Source organism: Podarcis muralis, chromosome 7, assembly GCF_964188315.1.
Source record: "Podarcis muralis chromosome 7, rPodMur119.hap1.1, whole genome shotgun sequence".
Classification (NCBI taxonomy): domain Eukaryota; kingdom Metazoa; phylum Chordata; class Lepidosauria; order Squamata; family Lacertidae; genus Podarcis; species Podarcis muralis.
The window spans coordinates 33,491,538-33,503,102 of NC_135661.1; the positions used below are offsets into that span (position 1 = coordinate 33,491,538).

At 46.5% G+C, this 11,565-nt stretch overlaps 1 protein-coding gene across 1 annotated transcript; it reads left to right on the plus strand.

Moving 5' to 3' along the window:
* The first annotated feature begins 1,739 nt into the window (after positions 1–1,739).
* On the plus strand, positions 1,740–8,233 carry LOC114602255 (histamine H3 receptor-like). The gene is made up of 3 exons (XM_028740247.2): positions 1,740–2,054; positions 4,336–4,502; positions 6,557–8,233. The coding sequence occupies exons 1-3, from the start codon at positions 1,787–1,789 to the stop codon at positions 7,439–7,441; spliced, it is 1,320 nt and encodes a 439-aa protein (XP_028596080.2). The 5' UTR covers positions 1,740–1,786; the 3' UTR covers positions 7,442–8,233.
* Positions 8,234–11,565: the final 3,332 nt, after the last annotated feature.

The window sequence follows — 11,565 nt, forward strand, 5'->3', positions numbered from 1 at the left end:
CTAAATGTTCAGGGAATATTTTTGCCAAACAATCAAGTATGCAGGGAGCATGTGGATATACTCAACATCCACATATGCAGAAGAAAAAAATTGGGGAAGTGTTTTTCTTTTAAAAAACAACAACAACAACACATGCACACACAGCGAATTTGTTCTCAGACAGCTGGGGTTGGGAGAGAGACAGAGACTTATTTTCCTCAAGCCATTCTCAATGTTAAACCACTTGAAGACCTCTAGCACGTCTCCTCTTAGTCATCCCTTCTCTAGCCTAGACGTGTCCAGCTCTTTCAACAATTCATTATCAGACTTGGTTTCACCAACCTGGTTGAACTTCTCTGCACCTGCACCAGTTTGTCAGTGAGCTTTGCTGGTGTATGAGTGGCAAAAAAGAGGAAAAAACTGGCTTTGTGGCATCATCCTGTTTCAGAGTTACTTGCCCAGAACAAAGCTTAAGGCAAAAGAAAATGTGTTGCAGTCCAACATTTGGGATGGAGGCAGCCAAGTTCCCCAAGCCTGATTCACATTGGATTGGCTGCAGTTAGCGTGTTCCCTGGTCACCTGTAGTCCAGCATCATCTGGAGGGCCACACATCCACCTCCTCTGTTCTAGAAACTTGTCCATTTATGCTGACTTAACCACAATCACTTTGGTTTTTCCAAAAGTTTGTAGGATAAGTCTTGTTCCTATCTCCCCCCACCCTCCCCATTGGCTAGAGGGGAAAGCATGGTCCCCACCCTCTACAGCTGTAGGCATTTTCCGCTGGACAACAGGAGCCATTTTGTACCTTGCAATGCTTTCAATTGAAATAATATTCAGCAAAGCTCTGGAATCTACAAGGAGGGAGAACTGCAAGATCTGGAGGGGAAAGGACCAAAGTCCATATAGTGGGGCCAAGGCTGGATTTAAGACGTTTGGAGTCTCTAAGCACTGAAAGGATTATAGTCTCTCCCCCCCCCTCCCCATATGTAATTCAAGCATAAAAACAAAATTTTAAAATAACAAAGCATGGATTTATTGCAACGCATGACCAGATCTGATTTCTTCACGCTATTTTGATCTGCTTTTGTTGGACACCACCTGGTTTAGGTGGGGATAAATAATAAAAAGAGAAGAAGAAAAATGTGGGGAGAGTGTGGCGTTGGGAGATAGGACGTCTATCAAAGTTCTGATTTCCCCCTACTGCACTTGGGTGCTCTTTGTTGCCCTTATGTCTTTGTCGTCGTTGTCGTCCTTTGAAATATCAAATTCTTTCTTTAAAAAAACAAAACCTCTCTTTTTCCTTTTTTTGCTGGTGACCTAAGCATGTGCTTAGTCTGTTCACTCGGTAGTCCAGCACTAAGCGGGAGAGGGACACACACACACACACACACACCTTCTGCAAGTTTCAAGCGTACAAGGGAATGGCATTGAATTGGATGCAGATTCTGGCAGATGCGCTAGGTAGGAAAGCAGGTTGTATTGCTCTGCGTTTCGCCTCTCCATCTCCACCGCTTCTTTTTCGGATCCCCCGGCCGCGTCCCTCCGTTCATTTTCCGTCCTCCCCCACCAGCCGGAGGGCGGGGGGAGCCCATCGACCGCTGACTCACTCAAGCCGACCAAGTCCCGCGCTCAAGCCAGAAGCTTCACTCGTCCTCCCAAGTAGAGCGTCTCAGTCAAGGAATGAAACGCTTCTCGTCGTTCTTGTAACACGAATACTTTTTTTTTTTTTTTTTTTTGAAATCGCGCCCTTGCAATTTGGGGGTCTCCGGCGGCCCTGCCTCTTCTCTCCTCCTCTCCCCCTGCAGCTATGGCGGAAGAGCGGCTGGATACCAATTTCTCCAGCGTCTCAGCCTCGCTGGGCAACGGGTGCGCGGCGGGCGAGGAGCGGCACTTTCAGCACCACGGACAGTTCTCCGCGCCCGTCTCCGCCCTACTGGCCTCGCTGATGGGACTCGTGGTTCTGATCACGGTGCTGGGCAACGCGCTGGTCATCTTGGCTTTCGTGGTCGACAAGAGCCTCCGGACCCAAGGGAATTTCTTCTTTCTCAACTTGGCCATTGCTGATCTTTTAGTAGGTGAGTGAAGCCAGGGAGCTCCCCACAAACAACTTGAGTTTGGGGCAGGGGCCAGGACAGTATTCTTCACCCTTGGCTGGTTCAGCCAATCGTCATGAGTGATGGGAGTTGGGTCCCCAGATGTTTCTGGGCTACAAGGTTCAAGGACACTGGGCCAGGGGATCAAGAAAGTTGGATCTGGTGGAGAGAAATCTGGCCCCAAGCTTCCTCTCTTGGCCCCTTTTCCCCATGGGGGGTACACTAATAATTATATATGGAAAGCCCCCAAAGTTTAAAGTCAGCCAATGAAACCGTGTTTCAAGTTCCAACTTATTTGGAGGTGTGACTGATTCCACAAGCAGCAGAAACTTCATGGTTGCAGCCCCAAAGAAGCAGAACACCCTTTGCCATTTTTCACCCTCTTTCATATGGCTCCCTAACCAAGTGTGAGCAAACTAGTTTTGCTGGGTTTTTGGAACAGAACCTTTTTTAATGTTGCCTATTTCCTGCTGATTGATGGGGGTTTTAATATTGTTTTTCCTGTGTGCTAGGCTAATTTGATATTTATATTTTTAATTGTTTTAATGCAGTTATTTACTTGGGCACCACTTTGGAAACATTGACTGAAAAATTGTGTGTGCGTGTGTGTGTGTGTGTGTGTAACAAAATCAGTGCAGTGTAGTGGCTGGTATGTCAGATTAAGCCCCAAAAGACCCATGTTTCAAATCCTCTCTTATCTATGAAACTCACTGGGAGAGGGCCTTCAGCCAGTCACTGTCTCTCAGCTGTACCTACCCAACATGGTTGTTGTGAGGATCAAATTGAAGAGAAGCATGTGGCTCCCTTGAACTCTTTGGAGCAAAGGCAGGGTTTAAATATGGTGTGGGTGGGTGGGAGGGTGGGTTGTGTATAAACACAACAATAATACACAATGGGGATTTTGGTGAAGGGAAACCCAAGATGAAAGTACGGTACTTGGCAAAATGAACACGCTGTATAAATGATAAACAGTAAACTGCAGCCAAGATGCTTCCATTGAAATGGCCTCTATGTGGCTTTATCTTTCTCACCCTCAGCTTACCATGTATGTAAGTAGATAGAGGAAGTCACTATGCAGGTGTATTTGTAAGCACAAGCAAGATTAGAAAATGTTTTTGCATATGCATTATACAGATGATCAACAACACATGGTTGGGTTAATTGTACATGAGAAAATTTGTAGCTTGTAGCTGTATCAGTAGACATCGCATTAGGTTGCTTCCACCACCTCTCAATAAGTATTGTTTGCTCTCCAAGGAACTCATGAGGGTGTGTATGGTTCTCCCCCTCCTCTCTTCATCCCCACAACAACCCTGCAAAGTAGGTTAGGCGGTGAGGCAGGGACTGGCTCAAAGTCACCCTGTGAGCTTCATGGGCAAGTAGAGATTTGAACCCTGGTCTTCCAGGTCCTAGTCCAGTACTCTAACCACTACACCACACTGGCTCTTAAAGGTGGCTTTTATTTTTATGTGGCATCTAATCAATTGCAACATCTGGAATAAGGGAGGGCTTTCCACTCAAGAGTGATTATCTTGTAATACCATGCAATATATGAAATCGCTCGTGTATTTGAGCCTACAAACATGTGCTAAACTAAATCTTTAAGGAACCTTTAGTGTACTATTTAGTAGCACTGGCTGTCTGCTTGCAGCAAATGAAAGTCTGGAGAAAGCAGAATGAGATTCCTGCTGTACAAGCTGTATGGTTTTTTTGTGGTGTAAGAAAGGTTGCAGAATGTTTCATCTCACTACATACACCAGGAAGACACTGCCGTAATGTATTTTTCTACACAGAATGGAAAATAAAATATGTCCTGGAAATGGCATATACCCCCATTCACAAGCAAGAATTATTACATATGCACGTATACACGCACACACGCATACACCATTTATTTAAAGCCCTGCAGTGATGGAGTCTGATGTATTGCATAGGAACAGAGTTCCACAAGTGCGGGGCCACCAAAGGAAGACTCCCCCTCTTGTGTCAGCTAACCTCATTGCAGACACAAAACTAGAGCCCCAGCTGGACAACTGGAGTGCAAACAATAATCACCTAGCCCACCCCTGCCTTAAGTATTCTGACAAAATGGAGGTTTCCAACTGATATTTGACTGTGCCACCTCAGAATTCATGTTCTGTGTAATGGGGAGGGTGGGATGTATATTTGTTTGAAAGTTCTTCCACATCAAAACCTGTCTCTCTGGTAAGAAAGCTAGGCTAAGACTCCCTCACCAGTGCTGTTTCTTGGTCAATATCCACAGGTGGATTTTGCATCCCTCTGTACATCCCTTACATCCTGACAGGCGAGTGGAAGTTTGGAAAGGGCTTGTGCAAGCTCTGGCTGGTGGCCGATTACCTGGTCTGCAGCGCCTCCGTCTTCAACATTGTTCTGATCAGTTTTGACAGATTCATCTCTGTGACAAAGGCGGTAAGGAACATCGCTTTCTACTACTGACACCCTGAGCTTCTTAAGGCCTTCCAAAGTCCCAGGGCTGCTTGTGTGTCCCTGGAGTGAGAGGAGGTGCCTGAGCACAGCACTATTGCAAAAAGCCAACCTAGGAAGTTGCTTTTGTTTGCTCTCCTGTTACTCCATCAGTATGTTACTGGTAATTCCCATTATCAATACCTCCCAATTATGAAAAATTGGTTATATGCTGTGTAGCTCCATTTTTTTCTGTAATTGCTGAGGGCCAAATTCCCTAGGGGCTGCATAATATTTGTGGATGAGGCCAGAGTCAAAGTGTGTGGGGACTCTTATCTTTCTTCCACCTCTTCCCTTTATCTCTCTGTGTGTGTCTTTTATCTCTCTCTCTCTCTCTCTCTCTCTCTCTCTCTCTCTGTGTGTGTGTGTGTGTCTTTTATCTCTTTCTCTCTGTGTGTCTTTTATCTCTTTCTCTGCCCTCCCTTCTCCCCTTCCCTCTCTTTTTATGCCACCCTTTCTCTCTTTGTGTCTCTCTCTGTGCCATCCCAGTCTCTCTGCCACCCCAATTCACTTTTCTTTTTGCCACCCTTTCTCTCTTTGTGTCTCTCTCTGTGCCATCCCAGTCTCTCTGCCACCCCAATTCACTTTTCTTTTTGCCATCCCTCTCTTTCCTCTCTCTATTTCTGCCAACCCTTCTTTTCCTCTCTTCCACCCCTTTCTCATTCACTCACTCTCTCACTCTCTACCTCCCTCTCTCCCTGCCATCCCCTTCTCTCTCTCTCCCTCCCTCCCTCCCACTCCCTTTCCCCTCTTTTCACCTTTCCTTACTACCCACCTGAAATTAGTCAAGTTCCACATAAAATTAGCCTTGGCAGACGCATGTGGCCTTAGGACTGCAGGCTGCCCAACCCTGCTCCAGATCTTTGTCGATAGCATTTCAGGACCGCACCAGCCAGCCACCCTGAATAATTTGAGTGACCTTCAGGGAGCTGTGAGAGCTAAACCCGCAGCAAAACCAACTTTATTCTGGACCTCGTTCTATCATTGAGATCACTTTCCCTTTATCAAAGGGCTTGCGGCGAAAGGAAAGTGCTTTTATTGCATTCCTCTTCCCAACGTTTTGTTCATGGTGCTACCATAATTTCCTCTAGGTATTAATCTCAGCCCTCACTGCCCTATGGTAATCAGATGCACGCTGTGAGGCTTTCACATTCCTTTGGAAAATAAGCTCCCCTCCCCTCCTCTCTTTCTCTACCACCTCTAGCATTGTAAACACAAGCCAGAGTAAAACGCAAAGTGGCTTGAGTGCATCCATTTCATCCACATGCAAGGAGCTTCTTGGTACAAAAGAACAGCCATGAGAAGTCACTTATCAAAGGAAAAATGTACACTCCTGTCATAGCTTGAATATTAGGGAATTTCTTGCATTTGTCTGTTCAAGGACCTGTAGCTTAAATGGATTTCAGAGGTGTGGTATTTACCTCTCCCCGCCTCACCTTCTGGTACCCATAGCTGCCCCTCTGCAAAAGAAATAAAACCCCCTCCCAAAGCCCCCATTTGCCTTTCATTTTCTGCCAAGCTGTTTTTCCTCCTGTCCCAATTCCTTTGTGACCCCCCTCCACCCCTGGCTCTCTGGCACCCACTATTGTGAAGCTCAAGCCACCCTTCCTTATTCTACCCAACTTCATCACATCATTCCAACTCCCACTAAGTATCTCTGCATCCCTGCCGAGCTAATGTCACAGTCCCCACCACTTTCCCCTGCTCTAAGCAGAAAACTTTGGGACACCAGCAGCCATCACACCGATCCCAGCCCTCTTCTCAGACCTATTTGCATTTCTTGCCCTAAGGGAGCAGGACAAACCTGTTTTCAACCTTCACACACCTGGCTGCAGAAAGGCTGAAAATTAATTTCAGCCTCCGGCCGAGAGCAGCAGCTAGTGCAGCTATTCCATGAGCACTTCCACAATCCCAGAAACAACATGGGCTGTTTTTTTAATGGCAATGGGTTTTTAATGGTATAGTCATCACTTGACTCTTCCTCTTACCTTTCCACCTAGGTGAGTTACAGAGCTCAGAAGGGGATGACCAGGAACACAGTGGTAAAAATGGTCATGGTCTGGGTAGCAGCATTTCTCCTTTATGGCCCAGCGATCATCAGCTGGGAATACATTGCACATCGAAGCATCCTGCCGGAGAAAGAGTGCTATGCTGAGTTCTTCTACAATTGGTACTTCCTCATGATTGCCTCCACGATAGAGTTCTTCACTCCTTTCATCAGCGTCTCCTACTTCAACTTAAGCATTTACATCAACATTAGGAAGAGGACCCCCCTGAGGAGGGAGACGCTGCCACTCAGTCACAGAGGCGGCAAAGGTCGCCCCCGAGAGAAGCAAGAACACCCCAACTTTTTTATGAAAGTGAGCCAGAAAAGGAGTAAGGAGAAGACAGCAAGCAGTTCCTCATTTGCTGAACCCGCAGTCCAGCAGCTCAGCATTGGTCACCTCCAGAGCCAGCCGGCCGATTTTAACGTCAACCAAGATCTTCTGCCTTTGCAAGTGGAACTTCAGACTAAATCCCCATGGGATGGTTTCTACAAAGCTCTGGAGAGTCTTTCCACCACCAAGAGAAAAACAGAGGTTGCCAACACTATGGCTAGCCGGTTCCGGCTTTCCCGGGATAAAAAAGTGGCCAAATCTTTGGCCATCATCGTCTGCATTTTTGCTCTTTGTTGGGCTCCTTACACACTGCTGATGATCATCAGAGCAGCTTGCCATGGGAAATGCATCCCACATGCTCTCTACGAAGCCTCCTTTTGGCTCCTGTGGTTGAATTCAGCCATTAACCCCATTTTATACCCTTTGTGCCACATGAGTTTCAGAAAAGCTTTTTTCAAACTGTTGTGCCCAGGGAAAGCTAAGATCCACCCCAATATGTTCCTGTGAGAACATTTAAGGCGAGAGAACAGGTTTTAAGAGTGATGTGGTTTTTTTCATTTGAGAAAGAAACATTGATTGTACGCTAGTCTGAAGACCTACAGACTTGTCTGCATTCGAAAGATGGCCTTGCAACATTCTACCCTCAAACATGTGCTGGATTTTTATATTTTATTTTGCAGTGCTGCAGAAATTTAGAAAATTCAGCGCTGTTTTGAGAAAATACAAGACTTTGCAACTAATATCCTGCAGTGCTAATGTATGCTCAATGAGGACTGATCGATTATTGATATTGTTGTAAGGAAACTCAACTCATACATTGGGCATCTTAAAACTGGAGCCTTGTCTCTTAAGAGTTAGCAGTCAGTGGAATTCTGTCTGCAATGTTATGAAATGCACTGCCTATTTGGCACTGTATGTTGGTGCACTTAACTGCAAAAAATAATAATCAAGGTTTTCATTCAAGCAGGGGTGGGGAATTATGGGATGGGAGGCCAGATGAGGCCCATGGGGCTTTCAATCTACCCCACTGCCTCCTTTCTCCCCTTCTCTATTAGAGCCAATGGATGGCTGTTTCCAAGCCTGATTACTGCATTGGCTGCATTGCAGTGGTGCAAATGGGGAGGAAAGGCTTAACCCGAGGCAAGCAGGTATAACAGGGCAGCAAGATTTAACACAGCAGCTTTAACCTGAAAGGTTTTTAGTTACCGTAGCTGCAGATTCTAGTGCAGTTGAATTCAAGACCACTCCCAAGATTTGTGCTAAAGCAGATGATGAGTTGCCTTCAATAGCTGGATTATTGTGGCTGCCTGTGTAGCAAAACAAACCTAAAGATATACATCTAAAGTGTCAAAAGTTAAAGACTTACGTCATCTGCATCTTAGAGCTAGTGTGGTGTAAATGGTTATAGAGTGCCAAGACTAGGACATGGGAGAGACCAGGCTTCAAATCCTCACTCTGCCATGCAGCTCATTGGGTGACCTTGGTCCAGTTTCTCAGCCTAGCCTCATTCACAGGGTTGTTGTGAGGATAAAATTGGGAGGGGGAAACCATGTACAGAACCTTGAGCTCCTTGGAAGAATTGGTGATATGCAAATGTCATCAATCAACTTAATTAAAATTAAATGAATGAATACATATTCTGGAAGCTGTGTAATAAAAAGTACCAGGTGCACCTCTGTGTGGAGGGAGTTCCACAACTTAGGGGCTGCTACAGAGAAGGCCACCTCCCCGTGCTTCTGATGGCAGAGAAACACCCTAGAGCAGGCATGTCCAAAGTCCGTAAAACAAGGTCAGCAACTTCAATCCTAAAAAAAGGTCAACAACTTTGGTCAGCCCTCACACATGTTCAAATCTGGCCCTTTGAAAAAAGTTTGGACACCCCTGCCCTTGAGTGCCAATCTCAGCACCCAAGAGGGTCTGTAGGGAAGGAGGCAGTCTTTCAGGTTCTTGGGGCCCGAGTCATTTAGGGTTGGCCATTGGCCATGCTGGTGAGACCTTGTGAGAGCAGAACCACAGCTGGAGGTTCACGGGTTCCTCCACCCCTGATGTGTATAGCTACAAAGGACAGCATAACATAGCTTGGCACTGCAAGTTGCTGCAAAACAGCAGTCACTGCAGTTCATCAGACTGGGCTGTTACCTCCTGTACATAATTTTCATACAGACGGAAAGATTAGCAACATGACCCATTCAGGCCTGCTGAAGTTCAGTTCAACAGACTTCCATTTCCTATGTATTTTAGAGATATTTCCTGTAGTCGGTGTCTCTTGGCATCTCCCACCTCAAGAATACCATGCTTCATTGTATCATAATAAACTGGCATCATGAACCGTGAACTGGTCTAGCCTTTGGTAGGTCAATGGTGCATTTGTATGTATTTCATAAATGTTTTTAATATTGGAGAACTGGCTCAAAAGGCTCAACCTTAGGGAATCCACTTTGATGTTCTAGTCAAAGTCAGCTTATCGGCTTTCATGATTGTGAAGCACCTTTAACATGTTATGGAAATGCTTTAAGGAAGGCACCTTGCTAACTTGGAAAATAAACACAGAAAGCTGCTAAGATGTGGGTTTATTGGCATCAGCTCTGTGCTTAGCAGATGACAAGATTTGCATGCCCAAAGGGGCCCAATTCCATTTCCTACTAGAAGACCTGGAACTCTTTCAGAGTTGCTGCCATGCCAGTGCAAACTTCTCTGCAGATGTTTCATGGACTAAACAACTCCCCTCTCCCCTAATCATTGGTCATGCCTCCTGGGGCCAATGGGAATTGACTCTAACATCTGGAGAGGGCCAGTCCTGGGCTAGATAGGACCATCCTCTAAGAAGGTAAAGGTAAAGGGACCCCTGACCATTAGGTCCAGTCATGGCCGACTCTGGGGTTGTGGCACTCATCTTGCTTTATTGGCCGAGGGAGCTGGCGTACAGCTTCCGGGTCATGTGGCCAGCATGACCAAGCCACTTCTGGCAAATCAGAGCAGAGCACGGAAACACCGTTTACCTCCCCGCCGGAGCGGTACCTATTTATCTACTTGCACTTTGACGTGCTTTTGAACTGCTAGGTTGGCAGGAGCAGGGACCAAGCAACGGGAACTCACCCCTTTGCGGGGTTTCGAACCGCCAACCTTCTGATCGGCAAGTCCTAGGCTCTGTGGTTTAACCCACAGCACCACCCGCTCCATGTATATCACAGAAACACATGAAGCTGCCTACCATTTGGTCCATCTAGTTCAGTATTGCCTATATTGACTGGCAGCAGCATCTCCCAGACTCACTAGGAGATGCTATTGGGGATTGAACTGATGTTGGCCTAGGCGGGCCATTGGCCTGACTCAGCAGACTCTTATGTTCTGCACTTCCTGCTGTAGATTGACAGCTTGGCAGTATCTAACACAATCAGATGGCAGCCAGCATTCCCAAGGATCAATGACCTTCTAAAACGGCAGGTGGTGAGACATTCCCAGGAGGGAGGGAGAAGGTGCTGTACAACAAGCGGGAGTCCTCCAAGAGCGAAAGTGCCTTTCCATTCATGCAAGAGCTCTTTGGATCCAGGCCAGCATCTCCATACCAGAAACCTTTTGGCTCACCACCTTAACAACGTCGGCATCAAAGCGGCCAAGAGTCACTTGAAAACATGAAGCAGTAGACCAGGCATAGGAGTTGCCTCCAAGTGGCACACAGGAGACTAGTTTCTGAGGAGCTCACAGGAGAGGTCACAGTTTGTAGGAGAGGTCTGCTTTTCAGTGGCCTTTCTGTTTGATCAGTGCTGAATTTTGACATTAAATCCCTGCCCCCAGGGGCCGTTTTACATCCATTTAAAATTAAGTTGTGCTACATGTGGTTACTATAATAATAATTTCTTTATACCCCGCCCATCTGGCTGGGTTCCCTCCGACACTCTGGGCGGCTCCCAACAAAATATTAAAAACGCGATAAAACATCAAACATTACTCATTGCAATGGGTCACTCCTTTCTGACAATGCTGGATTTTTGTATCTTTTCCTCTGGGCTTTACTATCCAATTCTGCTGCTGTTTTAGTTGCCACTTTCAGTGATGGTTTAACAGGGGTTGCTTTTAGTGTTTCTGCCCCCTTTTTCTACAGGTCGCTCCAGGTATCTACGGGTGGAAGAGCCAACTACAACCAAGAATAACTATAAATATAAACCTGAGGTCATTTGTGGCCATCTGTTTGCTCACACTGCAGACCCGGCATAGGCAAATCATCCCTAGCTAACAGGACCAGTGGTCAGGGATGATGGGAATTGTAGTCCCAAACATCTGGAGGACCGGAGTTTGCCTATGCCTGCTGCAGATAGACTCCTGGTGTTGAATGAGTTTGGGGTAGGGACAGACACAAGACAGGTGTTGTTGATGGCCTACGACTATGGCCCCGACCATTGGGTCACAGGTTCCTCATCCCTAGCTTAAGCCAAAAGGCTGTCCTTTTCTTGATTTTTTTTTGGGGGGGGGGCATGATGGGACCTTGTTCAAACCTGGGTGGGGGGAGAAATCCAACCTTTAAAACAGAGTGGAGAACCTGTGTCCCTGCCTGGATGTTGTTGTACTCCAATTCCCATTGGCTCCAGCCAGCATGGCCAACGGGGCAGAGACAATGGGAGCTGTAGTTCAAC